Below are 27,677 nucleotides of genomic sequence, written 5' to 3' on the forward strand. Positions count from 1 at the left end.
CTGTAGTGTATTTGCCTTGAATTCTGAATGCTGTGTGTGTGTGTGTGTGTGTGTGTGTGTGTGTGTGTGATAATGATCAAATAAAGCTTTGGGAGAAAAAATTATCAGTTTTGTCTGATTTTACATATCGTATTCAGCAACATGCACGATTTAAATATCTGTAGCAGACAAGTTTACATGAGTTCTTATCTGACACAATTCCACCAAAGCAGAATGTAACTTAGACACATGCAGGGTTTTGTGAACGCCTGCTGTTTTGAATTGCTTTGCACAAGGGTTTCTTTTTTTTCTTCTTTTTTCAGGACTTTTTCTTTTTTTTTTTTTTTAACTAAAAATGTAATTATGTCAATACCATGACAGTCAGCTCCATGGCTCTCATACCTTGGATGCTTTACAGGTGCACATGTAGTCACTGTTCCAGAATCCCAAACACATTCTGCAATACTTATCATTGTTATTGTTTAGTGTATTACGTGTAGCTTTTGTAGTCCAACATCATATTATATAAAAAGAAAAACATCTACACATTAGTGTAAAGTGTAAATTATGTGTTATCCACTTTGAAAAAGACATTTATTATTTTTCCTTTTTTGCAGGTGATGCACAGAGTTCATGTTTTGTGCAGAGATTATAATCCTGCAAAGTGAACCGCTCCAGTCGTGGATGCATGGACAGGATTTGTGTCAAATTTAAGGGGAAATGCTTAAAATAGTAAGGAAATATATATTATTCTTACACAGATTTTCTGTTGGCATTATACCAAGTAATGTGTATTCTACATCAAGAATAAGAGGCAAAATTTATACCAGCAGATCACATGTTGAATAAGAGGGATCTTAGAAAAACACGGAAGAAGATGGAAGAAATAGCGTCATTGTGAAAAGCTCTCCTGTCATTTCAGATGCAGCCACTCCCTCCTGCCCTGCAGTAACCCCTTTCGTGCCAGTCCCATCACCTGACCTCCCCCACCCTTCTGCTCACATGCTCCCCGCTTCCCTCGTTAGTCTTTCAGCAGACATACCTCCCATTTCCGCTCACTCCTTGTCTAGTTTGCATTTGCCCTTTCCAGCCTTTGTTCTGCCTGCCTGAGCTACAGTTTGTTAATTCTCTGCCTAACCCCCTTTTGGATGCGTTTGCTTGTCCACCTGGTTTTGCCTGTTCTCTCTTTTTTTTTTTTTGGCAGACATCAACCTTTATTTCAACCTTTCTGCCTTTGAGTGTTGCTGTTGGGTTCCCTTACATCATCTTTGCACTTGGTTACAAAGATCTAAAGTAGAACAAAATGCATGACTCCTGTCTGTCCCTGTAAAGCAGTAACAGTGCTGTAAATGCATTATAATGCAACAACGTGTTAGTGATGGAGGTTGCACCATCCTGCAGCTTGATGAATGACACGAGCAGAATCTGAATCGAATGGAAGAGAACATGATGTCAGAGATGATCAGTCAGATGTGGGTTCCTCGTTGCAGCTAAGGACGTTAGGACTGACAGGCAGTCAAATACCTTCAGTTGCCCTGATGGCTGTTTCTCTTCGGTGGGGAAACATTTTTTTGAACTTGTGATCTGTATGTTGGAATTTTGAAATGTGCTTTAAAACTATGTTAATTGAGCGGCCAAGAGAAGCCTCTGAACTTTGCAGTTATTTTGCAATTACAAGTGAGCCCAGGCCTTCTAGTGTCCCACACTCAGGGCAATTACTCATCTTTACCATGTAGGGACAACATCAACTCCTGCAGGTCAGTCTGGGACAATAAACAGACATTCAAGTCTGACAACATTTGACTTCCGGCTTTGTCTGGAAGAACAAATTCCACTACATTAGAAGAGGTGACATGGTTGAAAGTACAGAAGAGGGCAACGTGAATACTGCTGATATTTTTCTTTTTATAAAGGGTGTTGTACAATTAAATAGCTTAATTCCTATTCTACATAGGGACTCCATCTGTGATGAAATAGGAGGAACAGACTTTCTATTATGTTTTGATTATGATTTAAACTGGCTGGTACTGGCGGTGAAAACAAATCTCTCTCTGGGATAATAAATGCAAACACAAACCACCTGTGACACTGGCAGTCTTTCACCTTTCACAGATTTGCAAACTGTCTTTTATTGTAACTTCATTCAGTAAATAAGCAAACAGTACACAACATAATACATTCAAATGGAGCAACAGGTATATACTTGCTAATCATATATCATTGATCTTGGGAGCTTTGATTGAAAGAAGAATATGCTCTGTGACCCACTTAATGCATGAATTTGGAAACTTAATACAGCACAGAGAAGTTTGGGATAAATGAAGACTTAACTGTTCTATTGGAGAATAAAATAAGGTGATCACCTCCAGTCCACTGATCATAATGGTTCAGCAGGCATTGGAGCACACTAGAAAAAGCCTTTTGTATCAGATCTGAGGCCACTCTGTATTGGAGATCTTCATTTAGTGAGCAGCATACAGCAAATATGTTCTCTAATAATTCAAAGATGAAGAGACGATACGAAAATGGTATATGTCTTATGTCCTAAGTGAGCTTTAGAATCTTGAATGGTGTCTATCCATCTGATCAGTGCTTGCAGAAAAGATTCAGCTTGGACAATGATTGTGAGGAAAACTTTGTGTTAAATAATTTGATTTGACTTAATAAACTTTTTCTTTCGATGAATCTTAAGATCAGGCCCCACGAGAGAGAGAACTGAAAACTATGCCAGCAAAATCCCTTCAGGAAACGCCCTTGTGCACCAGGTGAGTTGAGCATGTTAGAACAATGATTTGTTCATTCCTCTTCTTTCACGGAGGATTAGTTAGATAACCTACATGTGGCTTTATTAACACGAACCCACACAAAAATATGATATCATAGAGCAAATATGTATGCCATTGTTTGAGGGGATTTCCTGTTTTTCACAACATGTTCACAACAAAGCAAGGCGGTGGGGAAAGTGACGTTATATTTATGAAATAAGAGGTATAATTTTTGATAAATGTTGTCACAGATCAATCTACCACTCTCCTCTTTTTCGGCTTTCAATGTATTAATGCTGCGCAAAGGCGAGCGTTAGGCGTGTCTCTGCAAAAACGTTGTTGTGTATCGAATTCTATTTTGTATTACCAAGGCAACGCAGCCCCTGTACAACCATCCAATCAAAACTGGGAACCAAGTTTTCTCGACCAATGAGCTGTGTGATATGCTCTGACTGATACTTAGTTGGTCCAATTGCTTTTATCGGCCATCTGTAGCTGGATCGTCCCTGCCTTCTCAGGTTAGTCCGTTGCTGGAGTGTAAGAGCGGTAACAACTTTGTCTGTTGTTGTGAAGAAGTTTGAAATATCGACCAAAATGAGGGAAATCGTACACCTGCAGGCAGGCCAGTGTGGAAACCAAATTGGAGCAAAGGTGAGGATAGTTTTTTGAGTGAAGCGAGGTCTTAAGTCGCTGAAAAAGAGCGTGAATGTTTAAATTCGGATTGGGCGGGCAGATAACTTAGCTTACTTAGCAGCGAAGCTAATGATAGCCTCGGCGCCCACACCGCCGATGGGTTTGACTCGCTAAAGTATGTCATGCTAGTTAGCCGGCTAATTTAACGGTTCGTTTGTTTTTCTGTGTCTAGTTCTGGGAGGTGATAAGTGACGAACATGGCATCGACCCGTCCGGGACATACCACGGGGACAGCGACCTGCAGCTGGAACGAATCAACGTGTACTACAACGAGGCAACAGGTTAATTTCACTTGCTAAGCGTTCAGAGCTACCGAGTTCGATTACCGCATTTCTGTGGAAGCCAAGGTAGCTCAATGACACTGGGAAGGCTTGTTAGTACCGCAGCCATCCAGCAGAGGGCCGTTATCCCTCTGGAAGCCAGTAGAAATCGGCCCTGCTTCACTCTCCTTCCTAGTTACTGTCGCCCCGTTTCCAAGATACAACTGATCAACAAACCTCCAGCTAAGGAAACACTTTGCATTAGCTTTAACTTTAATATTAACTTAAATGTTTTCACACCTTATAAAAGCAAAACACATGGCAGTTAATGAGAGGCAGCAGAGGCTCATTATCTCATCATAGTTGTTCAAGATCCAGGATCAGATTAGGAAAGCAAAACCTGGCTGTATGACATGCAGTCTAACTGTTGTAGTAGTACTAGTAATAATGACAATAATGATAATAGTAATTTACAGTTATTGCTGAACAGGTTGCTCAGTGTCAAAACTGTTTACATTTAGTAAAATGATAAATGGTCACCATATCTTAGTTTAGGCCCACAAAATGCTTTTTTGCTTTGTTTGTGTAACATTGCAAAAGGTAAAGTGTTTAATGCATGCTAACTAAAAGGAGAATGTGTTTTCATCTCCAGGTGGCAAGTATGTCCCTCGTGCAGTGCTGGTGGACTTGGAGCCAGGCACAATGGACTCTGTGAGGTCTGGTCCCTTTGGACAAGTCTTTAGACCGGACAACTTTGTCTTTGGTGAGAATTAACATGTGAACATTCATGTGTGTTGTAACTCAGTAGCATTTCCACGGTCCTGTCAGAGTAAAGGAGCTGGCCTTTTTCAGTCCATGCACGGTGCACTGCAAGTTAATTGTGTGTGACTTTGCATGTATGATGCGGTCACGTTTCAAGTATCATTAGATCCAAGATTTTAATTTCTCTGTTTGCATGAACACAGGCCAGAGCGGAGCAGGTAATAACTGGGCCAAAGGCCACTACACTGAGGGGGCCGAGCTGGTGGACTCAGTCCTGGATGTGGTGAGGAAGGAGGCAGAGAGCTGCGACTGCCTCCAGGGTTTCCAGCTCACACACTCCCTGGGAGGAGGCACTGGCTCCGGCATGGGCACGCTGCTCATCAGCAAAATCCGAGAGGAGTACCCAGACCGCATCATGAACACTTTCAGCGTGGTGCCTTCACCTAAGGTTCATATAATGCACAAGAATATTTCCAAATAAACTGTGTTCCTGGTTTGCTTCTCTGTGCTTTAATGCCTCTTCCTCCCTTTGTCTCGTCTTTCCCTCCAGGTGTCAGACACAGTGGTGGAGCCGTACAATGCCACCCTCTCCGTCCACCAGCTGGTCGAGAACACGGATGAGACCTACTGCATTGATAATGAGGCCCTGTATGACATCTGCTTCCGCACACTGAAGCTCACCACACCCACCTACGGCGACCTCAACCATCTCGTCTCCGCCACCATGAGCGGGGTCACCACCTGCCTGCGCTTCCCTGGCCAGCTCAACGCTGACTTGAGGAAGCTGGCTGTCAACATGGTGCCCTTCCCCAGGCTCCACTTCTTCATGCCAGGCTTTGCCCCCCTGACCAGCCGTGGCAGCCAGCAGTACAGGTAGAGAGGCAGGAGCCTGCTTTTTAGAAGTCTTATCAGCCCCTCAAGTTGTATTTGAACACATTTGAAAGAAATCCTAATTGAATTGTCTTTTTGTAGGGCTCTGACAGTCCCCGAACTCACCCAGCAGATGTTCGATGCCAAGAACATGATGGCAGCTTGCGACCCACGCCACGGCCGCTACCTTACGGTCGCCGCCATCTTCAGAGGGCGCATGTCCATGAAGGAGGTGGACGAGCAGATGCTGAATGTGCAGAACAAGAACAGCAGCTACTTTGTGGAGTGGATCCCCAACAATGTCAAGACAGCTGTCTGCGACATCCCTCCCCGCGGCCTCAAGATGGCCGCCACCTTTATTGGCAACAGCACAGCCATTCAGGAGCTCTTCAAGCGCATCTCAGAGCAGTTCACCGCCATGTTCCGCCGCAAGGCCTTCCTCCACTGGTGAGTGAAAGATGTCAGGACAGTGGGGAGAAGTTGCCGTTCTTGTTCCTTTGTTCCTTTGAGTAATTCTGAACTTGCTGCAGGTACACTGGCGAGGGAATGGATGAGATGGAGTTCACAGAGGCTGAGAGCAACATGAACGACCTGGTGTCCGAGTACCAACAGTACCAGGACGCCACCGCTGAGGAAGAGGGCGAGTTCGAGGAGGATGGTGACGAGGAGCTGGCCTAGATACTACCCATGACCTTTTCTTCACTGCAACAGGCTGGACAACACAGTTGAAATCATCATCACGTTATTGATGATTGGCTTAAAATCAATTTGGACAAGAGTTAAACAACAACAGCAACAACAAAAATTCCACTTACTTTGTCCAGCCTGAGCGGGAGTGCAAATGGTTTTTCCAGCCTTGGTGTTTAAATGTTGTCTGTTCTGTTTTCACTCTCGTTTTTTCGCTGTTCCTCCTTTGTGTTTTGGATATGAATGTTTTCAACGTGTTCTGTTTCCTCACTTGTGTTGGCATTATTTTGTCCACTCAGTTGTGTTGTGAACTCATTTAAATGGTCACGCTTTGTCTGTTACGTCTTTGTTCAGCTCCAACTTTTGAATATATTTGTGTAAGTGAATATAACGTTGAGCAGTTCATGGCACTCGTTCCTGAATGTGCCCCTTGGCTCTGTTTGAGATTAGACTGTAGTCTTTTAGGAGAATGAAATCATTTCATTCATCAAAAAGAAAAACCTGTAAAATACACTCAACACTGTGGTTCTGGGATTTTATCCACATGAAAAGTGTAGTTGAAATTTTAATAAAGATCTTATGAGTTGGTGCTATGCTGTGGGTTACTCATACTGTGTGTACTGAGCAGTGTAACTGAAGTGAACTTACCATTACAGGTGGCTGACTGCCACTCAAATTAGAATCTACACGTTCAAATGCGTTAGCTTGACTAAATATCCTCAAGTGTGTAAATCTTCAGCTGCAGCCCACCGACTAGAGTAGCAACGTCAAGACTGAATCCAAATCCAAAGTGTTTTTTTTCGCTAATTCTTAATGTTTGAGACGGAAGTTCCATTTCTCAGTTTGTATCATTAGTATGTAGTTTCTGCAAATGTTCCTGATGCGACGTTCAGCGTCATCAGATATCCCTGCCCGAAGGTTGCTGCTGGTCAACTGGTAGCAGAAAACAAGTGGTTCAGTGCATCAGTGAACATTTAAGAGGCTGACAGCTTTAAGACTGAGCGTCATGAAATATTCACAGGGAACAGGTTGGTTTAGTTTAAATGCCAGGCAAGCTCAACTACACACACACACAAAAGAAAGAGGCTGTAGCCAGTGTTCAGCCTGTGGGGGAAAAAAACAACAACATATCCTTAAGATCAGTGGGAGATAAACGCCTGATAATAACATCCTTATATCTATGCAAAGTGAGCAGTGGATGTGTGAAGTGTCTGTGCTTCAGATCAGAGGAAGTTATCAGATGGCTGTTTTTCACTTTAACTCTCGTCAAACCACACGGGCGCACTTAGATTGTTTCACCTAAATCATTGACCACTGCTCATTCTGAAATTCTAACCTTTCTGAGTATTTGTTGATGTTTACGGTCTTGTGATGCTCTCATGAGGAGGACATCACCGGTCTTTGTGTCAAAGCATCACCTGCTAACTGCAGCAGAAGGAAAAGAGGCCTGAATATTTGACTAACAGATAACACACAGACCTCTTTATGATCTAAAGCTTCCTGTCACTTGAACTTTGTTTCTCTTGAAGGCTTAAATTTGTTTTCTGCTTCCTGCAAGAATATCATCCGACCACAGCAACATGTACGTTATATTGAACTACCTGTGGATGCTAACTTACACACAGAAAGGTTTAAGATGAGGGGGGTCGCCTTTTGCCCTCAGCCTTCATGAATATTTGGACATTTTAATACTTTGTGAGTTTTAATTTAATTTTCTTTGTTAACAAGGACACCTGATAGTCAGGCCACGCTGACTATGGCTACAAGCTGTGGAGCTCCTGCAGGTTTCTGAGAGCACAACATCGTCAGTGTGTGTTTAGAGTAGAGTCCTCTTATCGTGAGATGAAACACTGTGAGTGTGTGTTAACTGGAGGAGGTCCAGAGTCCTCAGGAGTCTTCTGTCATTGTCTCAACTGTCCACTGGGTGGAGCTGTTTCTCATCAGTGCTGAGGCCACTGAACCCTGACGGCTTGTTTGTGACTCATTTTCATGTTATTTCTTAATTACACATGACCTTTCTAGGTTCACAGGTGTCTTTTCTGTGTGTTCACCTGTGTCTTAGTAACAGTTTTAAAGTCTCAAATCTTTATTTTACTTTTTGTTTAGCTTCAAAGTGCAACATTTTCAGTGTGTACCTGTTGTCTGGAAGTCCCGACACTCATCATGACTTCATGACACCAAAACATTCATACTTCATGTTAAATAGGCCAGCCAGGGTTTTCTTTGGCCACCAGTGTGCTCAGGACACCGATGATCACAAAATATTTTTGATTTGAGGCTGAAACATCATTAACAATAGCTGTAATTATGCTCTTTTGCTCCATATTTATTTTTTAGTTCATGCACATGCATTAAAGAAAGTCTCAAGCTCTCCTAAAAGAAGAAAAGAGTGTTGGTGAATGCAGACTAGCTACTGAACACAATGTAAACAATCCAATCACAGTTCTTACTGAAGCATTTTCCCTCAGTCTTCATGGAAGAGACTGATGTTTGGTCAATCTGAGATGACAGCCTGGAGATGATAGATAACAGAAAGGGAATGTGAATAGAGGTGTTCTATACAATGTTAGTCCATTTAAAGATACTTGATGAAAACTCAATTTATTCTCATGGTGTCATTAGCTAAACAACCTGACATTTTCACCATTAGATGTTTCTGTTTGTGGGGACGTGTTTCACTGAAAATGTTCCCTTTTAGACACAGATGATCACATGAATATGTTAAGATGCTCTATGCATGAAAAGAACTTTGACTTTGTAACTGCTTTAACACTATGTTTCATCTCTAAATGTTAAACTTTAAATGTACTAAACTGAATTAGTTTCCCCTTGAAAGTTTAAATTGCCACTTTTTCCTGTTTTTCTGCAGGGCAGCAGATGAAAGGAACAAATGGCATGTTGCCATCATCAGAACTGGAACAGAAAATAATGAAAAAACAAAGTCTATGAACAATCTGAAGATAAAGTGGAAACTGGCTAGTACCGGCGGTGAAAACAAATCTCTCTCTGGGATAATAAATGCAAACACAAACCACCTGTGACACTGGCAGTCTTTCACCTTTCACAGATTTGCAAACTGTCTTTCATTGGAACTTCATTCAGTAAATACGTTAACAGTACACAACATAATACATTCAAATGGAGCAACAGGTATATACTTGCTAATCATATATCATTGATCTTGGGTAAAAAAATAAGGTGATCAACTCCAGTCCACTGCCCTGCTAGAAAAACCAGCATAGACCAGCATAGCAGGTCACCAGCAAAAACCAGCATTTGTTGTGTTTTGATGCTGGGATGCTGGTCTATGCTGGTCTATGCTGGTCACCAGCATAGACCAGCATGGGATGCTGGTTTATGCTGGTTTATGCTGGTCTATGCTGGTCTATGCTGGTCAACAGCATAGACCAGCTGGTGACCAGCATGGGATGGGATATGGCACAGGATGGGATACCAGTATACTAGAACCACATACAAACCAGAGTAGCTAAATTAGTGAAGGTAATGAAAATAAATTGAAATAAATGTTTAATCTCTAGTTAACATTCTTTTAATGATGTAATACAATAATAATAATAACAATAATAATAACAATAATATATATATATACACACACACACACACACACACACACACACACACACACACACACTGGCGAGGGAATGGATGAGATGGAGTTCACAGAGGCTGAGAGCAACATGAACGACCTGGTGTCCGAGTACCAACAGTACCAGGACGCCACCACTGAGGAAGAGGGCGAGTTCGAGGAGGAAGGTGACGAGGAGCTGGCCTAGATACTACCCATGACCTTTTCTTCACTCTGCAACAGGCTGGACAACACAGTTGAAATCATCATCACGTTATTGATGATTGGCTTAAAATCAATTTGGACAAGAGTTAAACAACAACAAAAATTCCACTTACTTTGCATTAGCTTTAACTTTAATATTAACTTTCATATTTTCACACCTTATAAAAGCGAAACACTTGGCAGTTAATGAGAGGCAGCAGAGGCTCATTATCTCATCATAGTTGTTCAAGATCCAGGATCAGATTAGGAAAGCAAAACCTGGCTGTATGACATGCAGTCTAACTGTTGTAGTAGTACTAGTAATAATGACAATAATGATAATAGTAATTTACAGTTATTGCTGAACAGGTTGCTCAGTGTCAAAACTGTTTACATTTAGTAAAATGATAAATAGTCACCATATCTTAGTTTAGGCCCACAAAATGCGTTTTTGCTTTGTTTGTGTAACATTGCAAAAGGTAAAGTGTTTAATGCATGCTAACTAAAAGGAGAATGTGTTTTCATCTCCAGGTGGCAAGTATGTCCCTCGTGCAGTGCTGGTGGACCTGGAGCCTGGCACAATGGACTCTGTGAGGTCTGGTCCCTTTGGACAAGTCTTTAGACCGGACAACTTTGTCTTTGGTGAGAATTAACATGTGAACATTCATGTGTGTTGTAACTCAGTTGCAAATGGTTTTTCCAGCCTTGGTGTTTAAATGTTGTCTGTTCTGTTTTCACTCTCGTTTTTTCGCTGTTCCTCCTTTGTGTTTTGGATATGAATGTTTTCAACGTGTTCTGTTTCCTCACTTGTGTCGGTCACCCCTAAGTGGCAACACTCATCATATGTCATCATATGTTCACATGGAAGAAGAAAACTTGGGAGCACACTGTAACAGTTTACTAGTTTTTGGGCTGCCGACTGCACAAACAGCCAATTGTCAAGATTACTTTCCTGGTATACATACATGTCAGGAAACTCTAGTTCTCATCATTTTCACATCACAGATCAATTTGACTCTATTACAGCTCGTCCCGTTCCTAGTGGGCTTGTGTTGGCATTATTTTGTCCACTCAGTTGTGTTGTGAACTCATTTAAATGGTCACGCTTTGTCTGTTGCGTCTTTGTTCAGCTCCAACTTTTGAATATATTTGTGTAAGTGAATGTAACGTTGAGCAGTTCATGGCACTCGTTCCTGAATGTGCCCCTTGGCTCTGTTTGAGATTAGACTGTAGTCTTTTAGGAGAATGAAATCATTTCATTCATCAAAAAGAAAAACCTGTAAAATACACTGAACACTGTGGTTCTGGGATTTTATCCACATGAAAAGTGTAGTTGAAATTTTCATAAAGATCTTATGAGTTGGTGCTATGCTGTGGGTTACTCATACTGTGTGTACTGAGCAGTGTAACTGAAGTGAACTTACCATTACAGGTGGCCGACTGTCACTCAAATTAGAATCTACACGTTCAAATGCATTAGATGCTCTATGCATGAATAGCTGGAACTTTGACTTTGTAACTGCTTTAACACTATGTTTCGTCTCTAAATGTTAAACTTTAAATGTACTGAACTGAATTAGTTTCCCCTTGAAAGTTTAAATTGCCACTTTTTCCTGTTTTTCTGCAGGGCAGCAGATGAAAGGAACAAATGGCATGTTGCCATCATCAGAACTGGAACAGAAAATAATGAAAAAACTAAGTCTATGAACAATCTGAAGATAAAGTGGAAACTCGCTTTGTCTGACCTCCTCAGTTCTCAGTGAAAACTGTACATTTGGATGACTTAGGTTTTAGAAGAAGAAATGGGGATCTGGGCAGAACATTTTCAACATTAGATCACAACAAATGAAGAAGGAATAACAATTAAACACTGGTCCTCCATTGTCTGAGGCACTGCGCTCAAAACCGGAGAAAGTGTTTCAATCAGGAGAGACTGATCAAGCTAATTTATTTGACATGGTGGAAAATAAATTGAAGAGTCTTTGGTCTTTGACCCCGTTGTGTCATCACATTCAGGCATTAGTGATGCTCAAATTTGATCAAACCCACAGATCACTTCAAAGATAAACAAAGGTCAATGCGTGTCCTGAGACTTTTATTCACACAACACTTTGCCTTTTTTTCTCACAGCTGTTGGGAATTTTTTGCCACATGAAGGTTTTGGCTCTGCAGCCGCACCGTGTGCCACTGGTCTGTGATCATTGCTCAGGCATGTCATTTCATCAAACTACTTTATTAATAGCAAACATGCCCAAGACATCAACTCTGTGAGTTAATTAATCCAAACATTTATCATCTTTGACATTAGTGTAAGTTTCATATTTATTCAGCCTTCCCCAACACAAAATGTGTCATACATGTTTCAGCCACAAGAGGTCAGGAGTGTGCAGAGTTCTCAACACATTTGTTAGACCTCAAGGAGTTTATCTTTGAGGTCTAACAAATGTGTTTAGGTGAGAAATGCTACATGTGAACATTATGAGGCTGCTTACAAGAAAACTAGCTGCATGTTCAGCCTCTGATTCTGTCACATGGCTCAGTATCCAAATGTCCATCACACTAAACAGCTAGAGAAGCAAGATTTGCTCAGATATTGACAAGCTGAGTGCAGGCTGGGACATGAGGGAATCAGACCTGGGAGCTCCTGACCTCGTGTGGTTGAAATTAGACTGAATATATAACATCCCATTTGTTGGAGCAAGAGAAGATTATTTCTGTTCAGTCGACCCTACTAAAATCCTTTTCTTGTGTTATGAAGTCAAATCAAAGTCAAAGGTTTTTATTATACAAAAATGTTGGTTCTCTGTATAAAATAGAAATAGAAAAAGAATGTGATGGTTTGCAAAACACTGAAACTCCATATTTGACTGAAAATAGCACAGAGACAGCATATCAAAAGTTGAAACTGAGAAATTTCATTGTTTTTTGAAAATTATATTGTCCACATGGCGGCAGAGACTCTTCCATTATTGTTCCTAATGCCTGCGTTCAGACGTGATGACACATCTTTATGGAACCAGCAGCGTGCTGTGTTATAATTGGCAGCAGGTGTGTGAGAGGGAGCAGAGAGAGAGAGGGAACAGCAGTGAGTTCAAAAAGTTCTGACAGCGAGGCAGAAGACAGTTTTCTGCTCCTTCTCAGGCTGCATCGCTGACGAGTTTTAAAAGCTTTTTATCTGTTGAAGCCTAAACGATAGTCATGAGTGTGAAGGACCGCTGCCTCTAACAGCAAAACCACAGATACAGTTTTATATCAGTTTCATCATTTCGTGTTATTTGATGGAGAATTCTGTGTCCTGCTGTACAATATCCAACAGTGCACTGAATGACAGGGCGTGAAGTTATGACTCTTGCTGAAGGAAGTAAAAAATGACAGTACAGAAATAGCAAAGATATGTTGAAGATCATTTAGAAACAGACTCACTGTTATGTGGTTTGTCCACCAGAGAGTGTTGACAAGTTTATTTTTGCACTTAAAAATGTCCTACTCAGCACACATGGTCACAGTTGGCTGTTATTTTATTTCTGTCTGCTTTTATATCCATAGTATAAGTGTATCTCTCTGACAGTGAGGTGAATTACATGGTCCACCTTTATAAGGACCAAAAATTTCCTGCACTGTAACATACAGTGAATGCAGCTTACACTTCCTGTTTGATGATGTTTTCATTCATGTTGCATTAGTTCACAATGCAACACAGAAAACAGTTTGACACCCACAAGTTGCTCCTTGCACAAGTGAGATACATCAGTGAGCTGAGCAATTTTCAAGTGTCCGAAGGTAAGACAGTGCTAGTATCAACATAGTACCTGCATTTACCCCCCCACTCATCTTTGCCTTGCTCTCTGTCCTCTCTCTTCTCTGACTGCAAGGATTTCATCAAAATATGTTTGGCTGTAGACCCACAGGAGTGGGCCCCCCTGGAGGCGATGCAGCAGCCCTGATGGTTCACCTAATGCTGCACAGAACTCAACTTCCTGTGTCCACATGAAGCGAGAACGTGTCACGTTGTGTAGATCTGCTGCTGGTGATCACCTCGCGCCCGCATTTTAGGAAATATCTGATCAGTTGTATAATGTGATGCATGCACAGCATCAAGGACTGACAGAGCTGCAAGAAAAGGAGAGAATTTCTTCCACAGCAGTCTGACAAACATCTGCTGTTTACACAAAGACGTTGACTGGATAAGTTCTCCTGTGCAGACTTGGGATCAGCTGGTCATGTTACTGTTACATTAGTCATGGTGACTGGTCAGAATGTGTTGGTTTTTGTGTTTTATTGTGTGTTTCTAAGGGTATGATATCATGGACGTTCAAAACGTGTGTTAATACAATATTTCTTATTATTGCGTATTATTCCAAATTATAACATGAATAAAATATGTTTATTATGTATGACACAGTTGGGTGAAAATATATGTTTGAATTAGAAAATTTCATTATTGTGCTTTTTATCAGAGCATGCTGAAGCTTGATGAATTCTTGGCAGAGATGTCAAATTCACCAAATCCCAGTGTAGCAGATGAGGACTCCAGTGCTAAGACCCTAATGATAACCCTCTCCACTTACACACAGACACTTGTCTCAAGAACGCTCCCACACGTCTTTTTAGTGTTCCACTCAAAGATGAGCCAAAAGTATTACAGTGCCTTTATTTTTCAAGCCTGCAGTCCAGCAGCCACTATTACTCGTCAACTTTGTCTCCATGAACTACTGTCGTCTGATGACAGAGGGAACACAGAGAGAGCAGCAACGATGCTCGGCTGTCAGCTGGGTTCTGCAGGTATTTTCCACTCAGTTGTGTACTGAGAATAATAATAATAATAATAATAATAATAATAGAATATTAATGACAGAAGTGTCAACTAGCAGTAGAAAGACAAAAACATGCCGCTAGATTTTAATACATAGCAACCTTACCTTTTAAATTTGAATAGCCAATGACTTTGTGAACATGGTGATATGCCATGTCAGGAAGTTATTTACAGCTCCAGACACAAACAGGACTATTTATTAAGATATATAAAGTCAATGTCCAGGTACAGATACTTTAAATATGAATATAGATGGCCAAAATTTAGATTTCATGAATACAGATTTAGATATTTGTGTAGATAAATATACAGTAAATTGCCTTTTTTTGGAGGATGCCTACAGCGACTGCTAATAAAGAACATGTTTGTCTGAGTAGTGGGCTGAGTTCTGTGACACGTTGGTAAAAATCCATGCTTCAGCCCGGATGCCTTGTTAACTGTTAACTAGTTAACTGGTAACACAGATGTTTTCCCACTAGTTAACTAGTGGGGGACATTTTGTCTCAGTGGTCAGATTTTGTGCTGAGCATGCTGGACATATTTCTCACGTGTTGGGTATTTCAGCTCTAGTGAATACACACAACTAGTGAGGCATTTATTCAACATGTCGGGTGTTGAGCATTTGGCTTTTACGAGTATGACTCGTAAACATTTTGGACATCACCAATTGACTACCAGTGGACATTTTGGATCTCCCAAGTTAACTCATAAGGTCAGATGCTTTAACTCGTTAACTAGTGCTTGAAATTACACGCCACTAGTTTACTTTTGAGCTGAATCCATGTTGGACTAGTTAACATGTCCAGAGGGCCACTAGTGCTTCAAAAAGCTGACTGTTTGGGACCTCGGTGCCGCTAGTGTGACACACTGAGATACTAGTAAGGCTTCAGTTGGACAAAAGAGCCACGAGTTGCTGGAAAGGAGTGACTAGCTTTTGCCTGATGAATTTGTTTGGACCCAAAGAAGCAGACCTGAAACAGGAATCAGATAAAAGAGAATTTATTAACAATAAACTACAACAAAAAGCGCACTCATAAGGAGTGGAGAATAAACAAACCAAAGGCGTACTCAGGAGGAGGGGAAGAGAACAATGGGAGCTCCGACGAAAGGGGTTTGAGGCAAGGCACGCGCTGAAGCGGCAGGTAGGCACTGTAACACAGGAGCACACGATAAGTGGCAGTTTTGGGATAGTTAGCATTAGCAAACTTCACGAGGAGAGGAGATAAAGAAGCGCAGTACTCACACTGGGAACAAACAGACCCCGCCGTGGATGGAGGAATAATCCAGCACAGGGCGAAGAGAGCTCTCTCCTTCAGTACTGTGCCTTATCAGGAACATACCTCTCAGGTGAGCCCCTGAAGGGGCGGAGCTGACTGGGTGTAGGGGAACATCCAGCTGCACAGACAAGGGAGAACAGACAGACAACAATAACACTAGGAAAAGGGCAAGGAGACACACTAGAACAGGTCAGTAGGCTCATAACAGAACTAGTGGAAGAAACTGATGTCTGATAGCAGGCTCAGTCCAGGCGCTCATAAAGCCAGCACGTTTCACTCTGCAGCAGTAGCAGCAGCTGAGCGGTGCTGAGCACCACCTCCAGCATCACCACCACCACCACCACCACCTCCAGCATCACCACCACCACCACCACCACCTCCAGCAGCGTCACATCGGGGAGACTCCAGACTGGAGTCCAGTCTGTGGTGCTCATGCTCACCGGCTGCTCGCTGCTCGCCGGCGGCTCGGGGACAGTCGAGGCTGCTGAATGAGCGGAGGTGCCGCTGAAAGCGCTGTCCGAGGTGCTGAGACGCCGACAGACCGTCGTTGCTCCTTTTCCAGTCGAGACGATACGCATGAACTGACGTGAATGCCGAGCAGCACAACACGGCACAGCAGCCCGCCGGTGAACGCAGCACCCTCGGCCAGAGTCAATGGGACCGCACGTCGTCCGAGCGTCAGAAAGATGGAGAGATTTTTGCTGCTCGTTCTCGGCTGTCTCTGCGTCTCTCCAGTCACGGCGGGTAAGTTTATGTTTATGTGCAATTAGGGGGGATGTTTCCATGGATTGTGGAGCAGCAGCTCACACAGTGGTATTTTATTGGCTGATGAAACGAGCCGTGGAGGGATTGCAGAGGCATGTGTGTGAAACGCTGCTGTCTCGTGTTGTTCAGGCTTTAGAAATGAACGTTGCGTAGTCTGTAGTGTTTGTGGAGAGGCTGACTGTGTTTGCTGCTGGAGGCTTTTCTGTGTTGCCATCTAATGAAACAAACATATGAAGGGTCACAACTGACGGTTTGAACTATTCACATGTGAGACAGCTTCACGTGCGTTGATGAAGATCACTGGGGCTAATCTGACCAATGACAAACCGTATTGTTGTCTGTCTCTCGAAGCAAAGCAGTCTCTCTGTGAGTGTGTGTGTGTGTGTGTGTGTGTGCTTGTGTGTGTGTGTGTGTGTGTGTGTGTGTGTGTGAGCCAAGCTGACCTTTGAGTCTAATTTCAGGCAGGTACTATGAACTGCTGCACACACACACACACACACACACACACACACACACACACACACACACTACTTGCACACTCTGTGTTTTGTGTTTTTTTGTCTTCACACTTCTGTACTTAATTCACACTGTAAAGAAACTATATTACAATGTGATATTCAGACTCTTTAAGCTCTCAGCATTTCTCCTGGCAGGCAGTGAGATGTTTATAAAGGACGCTGACACTTGATTTTTTGAGCTCCACTATATTAAAGGCTGAAGTGAATGGCTTTATTGAACTAGCTGTATTTAACCATTATAAGCAGTATATTAACACTTCATGACACATGGTAACACACTCTGACATAAGATTACCTTGTTATATATGTTTTATGTGTTTATTATTGTATTTGTTACTTTCCTTGTGAAGTATCCACAAGTGATTAATGAACAATTGAAGAATACCTTAATAAACACTTCAGAGAGTCATGTCTCCAAGAAATGACGTTTATGTACAACTAATAAGTAACAGCAAATATGTTTTGAAGGAAATGTAATGCAGATTAGGTTTTGTATTAACATAATTAGGAAATGTTATTGATTAATTTACCTGTAAATATGTTTACAGTTGACATTTTTTTTTTCTATCAGATTAGGCAATCATTTAGTGCACTATCTATTCTTAGTGACTCCAACATTATTCATCTTTTTATGGTTTTGGTTAGGCACTTACAGCACTCAGTTAATGTCAGGGAAAGATCAGGCTGTTTTAACACAGAAAAAGTCAGCAGCAATCACAATCTTTGTCTAACCTTAACCGAGGTGCTTTTGTTGTCTAAATGTGATCACAGTCTGGACTTGATCCTTGGATTCTGGTGTCACAGTCCTGCACTTTGTGTGTCCAGAATCCACCCTGACCACCTCGCTGACACTCCGGCTCATAAAAAGAAGTGTTTCATTCAGTCAAACAAACGTTGACTCTGAACAGTGATTACGTTTGTCAGCACAATGTGATAATGAAAGCAAATTAGCTTCATATAAACAGAATTTTTAGTAGACAAGGTTGCTTCAAATGTCCTTTTATCTGCTTACAACTAAATTGTAGTTAAATGGGTTAAATGAAAGTATGACCTAATCATTTCAATCTCCATTGATTATTTGCAAAAAGATGCTTACAGATGTTTTTGTCTCAGAGTTTATTTAGTCAGACACCTGCAGCAGGAAAACCAGGCCAAATCGATGTCGAGGCAGAGAGGTGGACTGGCAGAAGTGAGTGGGTGTGCACCACGGCACCATAAACTGTACACTACAGTGACGTCTTTACTGTTTCTGTGTTTATAGTGACTCACAAACAGTCAGTTGATCCTGGGAAAGGAAAGGTAATGTTTCCATTTAACATGGAAATGGACTCTCTAACACATTCATCTAAATGAGGCCGTAAATCCCAGCAGGCAATTTCCCCTGGTCCGTAACAGTTCTGAGTTTGGAGGGAAAAAAAGAGAAAATCAATGAATCAATCAACAAATTGAACAGCGATGCAAGTTATGCAAAGGCTCCAGGCTGTTCTGTGTGTTTGAGAGATGCTTCAATAATGAGTGAAGGAAGCTGAGTCTTTCAAGAGCTCAGAGGTTGATTTTTTTATGCTGTAAAGCAAAAAAATCTTAAACTTTGACAGCCGCCTGCCAGGTGATGAATTCTCTGTGAGTACAGTTTGGTACAGTACAGTGCAGGAGGTTAACAGTAAGCACCCATCCCTCTGCTCTCCACCACCAAATTATCATCCAATAAGAAACAGACTGTTAATATTTCTGAGCAGCATCCAGTCAGTCAGAGAGACAAAGTCCAAATTAATGCAGTTTCATAAGATTTTCAGTGCTACTAGTCACACTTTGTGGCGGGAGATGCAAGTCGGGTTTAGGTGGGGGGCCTCAATACTCAGTCAGGGGCCAGTAGTCAGTCACACAACATGTGTTTCTCTAAGGGGGATATTTGCCAGAGACAGACACAGAGATGAAGGCAGTGATGGATAGAGAGAAAGCAAATGAATGTATGCGAAGAGAAGAAAGTGCTCGCGTTCGAGCCACAAGGGAGAAAGACAAAGACAGACAGAGAGAATGTGAGTGACAAAAGGAGAGAGTGAAACATGGAGGAATCAGAGCAGGAGGATTATTCACGTTCTCCACCTGCCTGTGACACCAACTCTCCCAGGCAGCTACTGTAGGCGTTACTTTAGCAGCTGTCCCCGAGTCCTCAGCAGGGCTGCAAGACCTCCACAGAGAGAAACAGACAGACAGACGCTACAGTAAGTCTGAAGGGAGACACAGATGAGACAGATGAAAGTTATGTATCAAACCCTAATATCATATTCATAACCTCACATCAAGCTGTGAGCTCCTTTAGCGTTATCAGCACCATCCCATATCACTGCTCATTCCCTGTCTGTTGTATGTGTGTGTCAGAGGGGTGGCGGGTTCGTAACTGATTTGAGAGTAGATTTCATTAGTAGCGGGCTTGTCAAATAATCAGCCTCACGGCACTCCTTTGCCTTTTTGAATTAGCTGGCTTGCATTCTCTCTACACACAATGCTGCATTGATTTTCATACCCTGCCTTTTGACATTTAATTAGAGAAAAGTGTGTGTGTGTGTGTGTGTGTGTGTGTGTGTGTGTCTGCGTGTCTATCTGATGGAAAGAGAGAAAGATTGTGTTTTGCAATCCCCCCCGCCTCCCCACCTCAGCATTCTCGTGGCCAGCAGGGCTGGAAAATTCATTTCCTTTGAGTAAATAACTCATTTCTCTACAAAGGGACAAAAAGACCCTTAGGTGTAATTATTTGACAGTGCTGGGCTGCTGTGCACAGAGGCAGAATGGACCACCGAGGACACACAGGCTCTGCTCAACATGCAAAACATGCAGAAAACATGCACATGCAGCCTCCCACACACACAAACAGGCGCTCTGTGGCTGTTAAAGGAGGACGTCCTTAATGAATTCAAAATTAAAATCTTTATACTGACTGCCTCAAACTGTTCTCCAATTTCTAAGCTGCACTGCCCGTATTGCATATCAGCTGATCAGCAGCCGGTGTGTGAGAGGCATGAGGCTAATCAATAGCAGAATAGTACATAAGTGAGTCACAGCTTTTCACCCACCATCTCCTTCCTGCACCCAGATTCCCATTGAAGTGTCAGTTACAGGCAGAGAGCTTTACACCCCAGGTATGGAGGAGCTGCCAAAAAGCCCCAGTGTAGTAGCTGTACAGAAATATAGTGAGGAGCGTTGGAGAGACAGACAGAGATGAAAAAGAGAGACAAAACCAGATAGACAGCAGGAGTGTGTGTGTGTGTGTGTGTGTGAGGGGCAGGTTCAACACAAGTGTCCATGACAGTCTCAAAGATGGAAAGCAAAAGTGAATAGAGGAAGAAATACAGGAAACTTATGTGTAACGGTACCACCAGAGCACGACTTTGATCTCAGGAGACACAGACGGATAAGCTGTAGCTCTGAACAATGTCCTGTTCAGAACTATTGAGAGTTTCTTGAAAAGTTTGGCGAATTAAACATTCAACAGTCACTGACAGTCAGAGACCCACCAAGTGCAGGACGAAACACTGAGAAAGATACTGAATGAGTGTGGAAGAGCTGCTGTTTGTGGTTTATGTAACATTTCAAGCAGTCATATGTTGGAACATTGTAAAGACAGTGGCTAATGAAAAAGGCAATATGTCCAGTCAATTCTAAGACACGACACAGCGTTACAGTGTGACTCCGATGTGAACACGTGTTTGATAGCACTTCTAAATTATTCAGATGCTTTAGCTTCTAAATGAGGCACATTAACGCCTCGTGTTTGCCTGCTCTCCAGAGCATCAGACTGTGATTTACCTAACTTCTGTATGTGTGTGTGTATGATTGTGTGCATCAGTGTGTGTATGCGTATCCACAAGGGCGAGACCATGTGCCAAGGTCTCCTCTGACACATGCAAGGGCAAACTCCAGATCAGCATCGTGATGGCTCTATCATGGCACATTAGCTATGAATGAGGGGAGAGCTGGCATCCCTGCCAGCTGTATGTATGCTAACCCCGGAGAGCACAGCGCCACCGCAGCTCACTGACACTCAATAAAAACAAGCGGCAAGCAGTCGTAATTCCCCCAACGCTATCGTTAGTTGTTGTACAAGACATCGGCATGCTAATCAACATGTGCTAATTTATAGCCTCTGATTCTGCTGTGACCGCACATCATGGCTGCAGCACAAAAGTTTATTTTTTCCCTCTTCCCAAAGTGTTCCTTCAAACGCTTTGATGTTCACTTTCACCTGCTGTTATTGCACCTTCCATACAAAGTGTCTGTTTACCTACTATTAGCAGTGAAATGAGCTAAAGCCGTTTAAGTTGCTAAACATTAATTAGTAGCAGCACAGTGATCCCCAAAGGGATTCAAAGACAGGAACAGGAAATAACAAACACCTGACTCTTGTGTCTGCCTCTAATATGCCAGATAACAGTGGAATGTGATGTTGCCAACAGGCAGTTTTAATGTTGTTTACCAGCCTGCAGACAAACTTGTTAGCTCAGAACTGGTCCAGGGGCCTGACTGTGAGAAATGCATTTCTAAGGATTGCAGAGCTGTGTTATGGTGCTCCAAATCAGGAATATCTGGAAGCTGGAACACCACCCTGCTCACTTTCATGCTCTCTCAGTTTCAAAGCCCCGGCCGTCTGCTCAGGTGTCACACTGCATCCGACTGTCTCAGCTGACTGGGGTCACAAGTGTCGCGCAGCTGAACTGGTTCCAGTCCGAGACTGCACATTCAAAGGTTTACTCATGGGCAACGTTACCAAAAACACAATCAAACAGGCCTTTGGTAAAAGGAAAGATAAACAACAAAACATTTTCCTCCTTGGAGCATATGATGATCTCCACATGACAACACCCCCATGTTACCTGCAATATTTCCCATCTATAAATCCACTCAGATGTTCTCTCCCTCAGCAGCAGTCAAGAGCAGTTTACCGAATTTGGGAAGTGCGTGGACACAAAACAAACTGAAAGAGATCCAGAGGAGGAGTCAGGAGGGAGGGAGGGATGGCAGCAGGCCTGGAGGAGGTGTGGGAGGAGTGTCGTGTCTTTCTGAGGTCGACGGAGAGAGGAGGAGAACGTTCATTAAATAATGATAGGCTTTATGGACTAAGACTGCGTGTGTGTGTCTTCCCAACATGTCTGGATTCCTCTTCTTGACCGTTTCACAGACACACACTTCTCACAGTAACCTCTCTAATGAACGTGGACATGAAGGAGCTGTCACCCTTCACACTCCTCAGCATGGGACAAACTACAAGCTGTCACTCTGGTCATCATTGGCCTAACAAAGGCACACACACACACACACACACACACCAGGGACATCCGTCATGGCTCAAAGTCACCCCCATCTCTCAGGGTGAGGCAGACTGTGTGCCACAGCGATGGGAGAGAGTTTATGAAGACATCTGTCTGGTGTTTCATTAGAGCTGACTCTCACGCCATGTGGATATTTAAGGCCCGCGGTCACAGCCAACGTCCACTCTCTTGTCCCACAGCGTAGTGCAATCATATGGGGGAGAGGAGACAAAGATGGACAGAAAGTGACCGGAAGCTGTCGGACGTGAGGACACTCAAAGAGATGGTTTAACATTATTTTGTAGAACACTGAGGAGAAATAACAAGGACATGTTGCTTTTCTTTTTCACTCCTCTCCCCACCTTGTTGCAATCTCCTGCAATCTATATGCAATAATGTTTTTTATCATCTGTCTCTTATTTAATCTCAGCGCATCTCAGAGGGAACAAAGTCTGTTTTCCAGGAGAGACTTAAAACAATAATTCACTTACAAGTTCAAACAGGCAGTCAGCAATATATACAATAAAAGAAAGAGAAAGCAACAGAAATGCTACGCTCTACTACACTTCACAGTCCAATGAGATATCATTATTTAAAGATCATCCAGTGGGGAAAAATTCTAATTTCAAAGAGCGTTGCAGCAGGAGAAAGAAAGAGAAAAAGATGTCGACACCACTCTCATGTCTGTACAATAACTACAAAGATACAGTGAGCAGCCAGCTAGCTTAGCATAGCATAAAGGCTGTAAAGAGCTAGCCTGGCTCTGTCCAAAGGTCAGAAAATCTGCCAACCGGCACCTCCAAATCTCTCTCATTAACAAGTTTTGTTTGTTTAATTTGTACAAAAACTGATTAAGTTCAGAAGGACAGAGCTGTTGCCTTCTGTTTCTGTTTTTTATGCTAAGCTAAGCTAATCGGCGGCTGGCTCTAGTACTTACTGTACAGACATAAGACTGGTATTGATAACTTCTCATCTAACTTGTGGCAAGACAGCAAATAAGCGTATCTCATAAGATGTCTAATTATATCTTCAACACATTACTCAGGTCTGTACTGTATGAATCATTTTGTGTCACATTTACAGGTGTAGTCTACTAGCTATTTTTACGAGCAGTTCATTTTGTAAATAAACGTAAAATGCACAAACTGATTAATAAAAAAAGTCTAACTGACTGAATGAATATCCTGAATTTGATATTAGGATTAAAACTGAACTTGGTTGGCTACAAATTCGAGTTGAAGTACGGCATCTTCAGATCAACTGATTTTATAAATTGATTATTTTCTGACCTCTTTTTTTTTTTTTTTTTTTTTTTTTTTTTTAGCAAATCTGCACATCAGCATCTTCAGGCAGTGGTTCAGACCTCTGATAATTCACAGTGTATTAAAATTTAATTAGGCTTTCAGGCAATATTTGCCGTCCACTTTGTAAGTCATAATTAATTTGATTCACATGAAGTAATGATCCACTTCTATTCCACAGCACAGACAGTCAGATTTTCATGTCAGATAAAATGAAGCCCGATGTTACACCTGTACTGCAAGGCAATGATGTCATGAGGCTGAAAGTGAACAGTCAGACATTTTTTTCTTTTTTTTTTCCCAAATGATTTTTAGAAGAAAACAAAACATACAGCAGTTGAGTTGGTGTAAACAGTGTGGAAGAAAAATCCATTTCACACTTATTTGAAGCAAACTGATGTGTGTATTGGTGCACATCATCCCATCTGCAAACACACTCATACAGAGCTGTAGCCATTAGGTAGGTTAAGTCTTATTATAGAGGCTTATTTGGTGGAAACTGAGGCCACCAATCAGCACATGCATATCACGTAATTATAGAGTCAAACCAAATCATTATTATCTCATTTTGTATTTTATTCTCATTCAGAAATTACCAAAATCTTTCAAAATACTGAAATAGGTCAGATATTGTGCACTTCCTGCAAAGAGTGAGTAGTAGAATTTAATGAGGACTTCCTGAAGTCCATGTTAAGACTTTCAATCTGTTCAGCTATGAAATAGTCTTTGCATTAAAAAGAGACCGAGATCAATTGATGAAGTCATATTACCGTCGAGCTTTGGACAAGATTTGAGAGGCTGAGTTAAATTAGAGTCTGTGCGATATTCAGATCTGTATTCTTTCCTTCCATTTGCAAGGATCTGTTGCACTGTTTTAATGAGATAAAGATGTACTGTAGAGTGTGTGTGTGTGTGTACATGCAATATGTTGTATTTGTTTGACATTAAAACGAAACATAGACGAAAAGAAAATGATAATCCAGACTGCAATCCAGCCACTAGCACGGCTAAAAACATTCAAATCCTACTTTATACTTTCAAAGACTATTTTTTTAAACTTGTTCAAGCTGAGTTTAAAATTTTAACATTTCAACTTTTAGTTTAAATTTCATGAAAGATGAGACTGACATCCCAGACTGCATTGATCCGTTCACATTATACATACTCGACTGTCTGCTGAGCCTTGGACACTACCACTGGAACACTCAACACAGAATTGTTTTGTGTTTCTATACTCTGTCGCTTCCACCTTACATAATGGATTCAGCTGAGCCATTTATTCACACCACTGAATTTGGCTTCCTGCCATATTGGTGGCCATTTCTGCACCCGGCAGAAACATAAAGGAGCTGAACTTCTCATTGGCTTCAGACTGCAGAAGATAAAACAAGCTTTTGTTTCCCTCTCTCTCTCTCTCTGTCTGTGTTTGCAGATAGCTTGTCGCCTCCTGTCAATGTGACCATCAAAGCGGTGAAAGCAAACTCTGCTGTGGTGACATGGGACATCCCCGAGGGAGACCCCGTCATTGGCTTTGCCATCACACAGCAGGTGAGTGGCACACATACAGTAAAGACACAGCTCCCAGTGGATATATAGTATGTGGAAATGTCACTGAATTAAGCTGCTCCCTTGCTCAGTCACTTTGCATTATGGGAATTATCACAGGATGCTGGATCCTGTCGGACTCCCTATGACAACAGCAGACTCTGACAGCTCTGTGAAATGGGGAAAAGTGATATTATCTGCTGCCATCATGCTCACAGAACATACAAACACACACACACACACACACACACACACACACACACACACACACACATACATACAGACATTCACAGGAGCTGGGAGTGACATGACTGAGGATGCTGCAGAGTCAGTGTGGGTCACTTTCTCACAGTGGTACTGAGGTGTGTTTGAAGAGGAAGGAGAAATGCTGTAGAACTGTAATGTGCAAATAGAAATGACATGTTCATTCTACCTATATTGTGACTTGTGTATACATTCAGTACTCTGATTTCCCTCATCTTGCTTTTCTGTACCTGTTGCACCTGCTGTAATTTCACAGCAGTAGATGATGTTTTTAAAGGAATAGTTTGATATTTGGTCAAATATGCTGATTTGCTGTCTCACAGACAGGTAACGATGAGACGATCAATGCTGCTCTTGGATCTGATCTCTCCCATGTCCTACTTCAACAGAAGAAAGACGTGCGCATGCTGCGATTCATCCAGGAAGTCAACATCAGCACACTTTCCTGTGCATCATGGGAGTTGGAGGAGGAGACAGACTACATTGTGCATGTCCAGTCCATCAGCATGTCCGGGATGAGCCCACTGAGCGAACCCCTGCGCTTCCGAACGCCGAAGGAGGCCGAGACTCAGGCCTCTAAGAGTAAAGGTGAAGTGGCACAAAGAGAAAACACACAGACACGGAAATACGAACACTTGCTCAGTCATCCAGCACATCCACACACAAGACCCTCAACACAGGAGCCATCCTTGGGCTGTGTTGTCAGCCCCCTCCTTTACTCCCTGTACACCCCAGACTGCATGGCCCCGCACAGCTCTAACTTGTTAGTCAAGTTTGCTGACGACACGACAGCGATCGGCTGATCACCTATGACATGAGACAACCTACAGGAGAGATGTCCACAACCTGACACAGTGGTGCCAGGAGAACAACCGTTGGAAGGACCAAGGAGCTGATGGTGGACTACAGGTGGAAGGGAGAGAGGCTGGACCCCATCACCATCCATGAGTCTGCTGTGGAGACAGTCAGCAGCTTCAAGCTCCTCTGCGTCCACATCACTGAGGACCTCAACGGGGATCAACACACCGGCCACGTGGTGAAAAGCACAGTAACATCTCTTTCACCTCAGGAGGCTGAAGAAGTTTTAGATCCTCTGGGCCCTCCACAGAGGCACAACTGAGGGCATCCTGACTGGATGCCTCACGGCCTGGTACAGGAAGTGCAAAGCGCTGCAGAGGGTTGTGTGAACTGCCCAGAACATCAGTGGATGTGAGCTTCCCTCCATCTGGATCTTTACAAAGAATGTTGTGTCAACAAAGCCCGTAGGATAATCAGAGACCCCAGCCACCCCAACCACAAACTGTTACAACTGCTGCCGTTTGGCAAGCGGCTCCGCAGCCTCAAGGCCCGAACCAGCAGACTCCAGAACAGCTTTTTCCATCAGGCAACCAGGCTTATGAACAATGGACACTAAGGGCCTGTTGCCTGTCTGTCTGTGACTCACAGAATGGCATACACATATGAATATTTATGTATCTATACACACACAGCACCTTGTACATTTAACTGCACATTATTTTTTGTTTTATTATTCACACACTTCTGTTTTACTATTCTTCTAAGCACCATTTTAATGCCCTTACTTTTAGTTTTATTGTTACTACTGCTGCAATGTCAAAGCACACCAAAGCATTTTACACTCTCTTATACAAGTTGTTGAAATAACAATAAAGTAACAAAGAAATCTTGAATCTTCAATCATTTTCTCTTGTTTCTGTCTTGTTGATTTTTGCTCATACGCAATTGTAAACAGCACAAAGACAATATATTTAATGTTTTACCTCATCGGTTTCATTATTTTTTTTGTAAATATCTGCTTATTTCAAACAATTTAGGACAGGAGCAACAAAAGTCTGGGAAAACTGTGGAATGAATGAACAGGTTCATTGGTAACAGGTGATAGTATCATGATTGAGTATGAAAGGGGCATCCTGGAAAGGCTCAGTCGTTCACAAGCAAGGGTGGAGAGAGGTTCACCACTCTGTGAACACATGATTGTATAAAGGATATTTCTACATGAGCTCAGGAACACTTTGTAAAACTGTTGTCATTAAACACAGTTCAAATGCAAATATCTGCATTCTG

The 27,677-nt window shown here is 42.3% G+C and overlaps 2 protein-coding genes and 1 long non-coding RNA gene across 4 annotated transcripts; 2 read left to right on the forward strand and 1 right to left on the reverse strand.

Moving 5' to 3' along the window:
• Positions 1-3,271: 3,271 nt before the first annotated feature.
• Positions 3,272-6,602, forward strand: LOC143331808 (tubulin beta-4B chain). Its single transcript, XM_076748980.1, has 7 exons — positions 3,272-3,395; positions 3,610-3,718; positions 4,350-4,460; positions 4,663-4,907; positions 5,010-5,332; positions 5,432-5,776; positions 5,860-6,602. Exons 1-7 carry the CDS (start codon positions 3,339-3,341, stop codon positions 6,005-6,007), a joined length of 1,338 nt encoding a protein of 445 aa, XP_076605095.1. The 5' UTR covers positions 3,272-3,338; the 3' UTR covers positions 6,008-6,602.
• Positions 6,603-15,680: 9,078 nt separating this feature from the next.
• LOC143331287 (uncharacterized) lies at positions 15,681-16,475 on the reverse strand. Its single transcript, XR_013078126.1, has 3 exons — positions 16,337-16,475; positions 15,863-16,014; positions 15,681-15,768 (listed from the first exon to the last, which is right to left on the reverse strand). It is a non-coding gene; the product is annotated as an uncharacterized LOC143331287 (long non-coding RNA).
• LOC143331286 (fibronectin type III domain-containing protein 5b-like) lies at positions 15,947-27,661 on the forward strand. 2 transcript variants are annotated; one of them, XM_076748003.1, is made up of 3 exons: positions 15,947-16,640; positions 25,216-25,331; positions 25,982-27,661. In XM_076748003.1, the coding sequence occupies exons 1-3, from the start codon at positions 16,487-16,489 to the stop codon at positions 26,393-26,395; spliced, it is 684 nt and encodes a 227-aa protein (XP_076604118.1). In that variant the 5' UTR covers positions 15,947-16,486; the 3' UTR covers positions 26,396-27,661. The 2 variants fall into 2 exon arrangements, with proteins under 2 accessions (XP_076604118.1, XP_076604116.1); XM_076748001.1 differs by having other exon boundaries at positions 16,070-16,640; positions 25,916-27,660.
• The last annotated feature ends 16 nt before the right edge of the window (positions 27,662-27,677 follow it).

This window comes from Chaetodon auriga, chromosome 14, assembly GCF_051107435.1.
Source record: "Chaetodon auriga isolate fChaAug3 chromosome 14, fChaAug3.hap1, whole genome shotgun sequence".
Lineage (NCBI taxonomy): Eukaryota > Metazoa > Chordata > Actinopteri > Chaetodontiformes > Chaetodontidae > Chaetodon > Chaetodon auriga.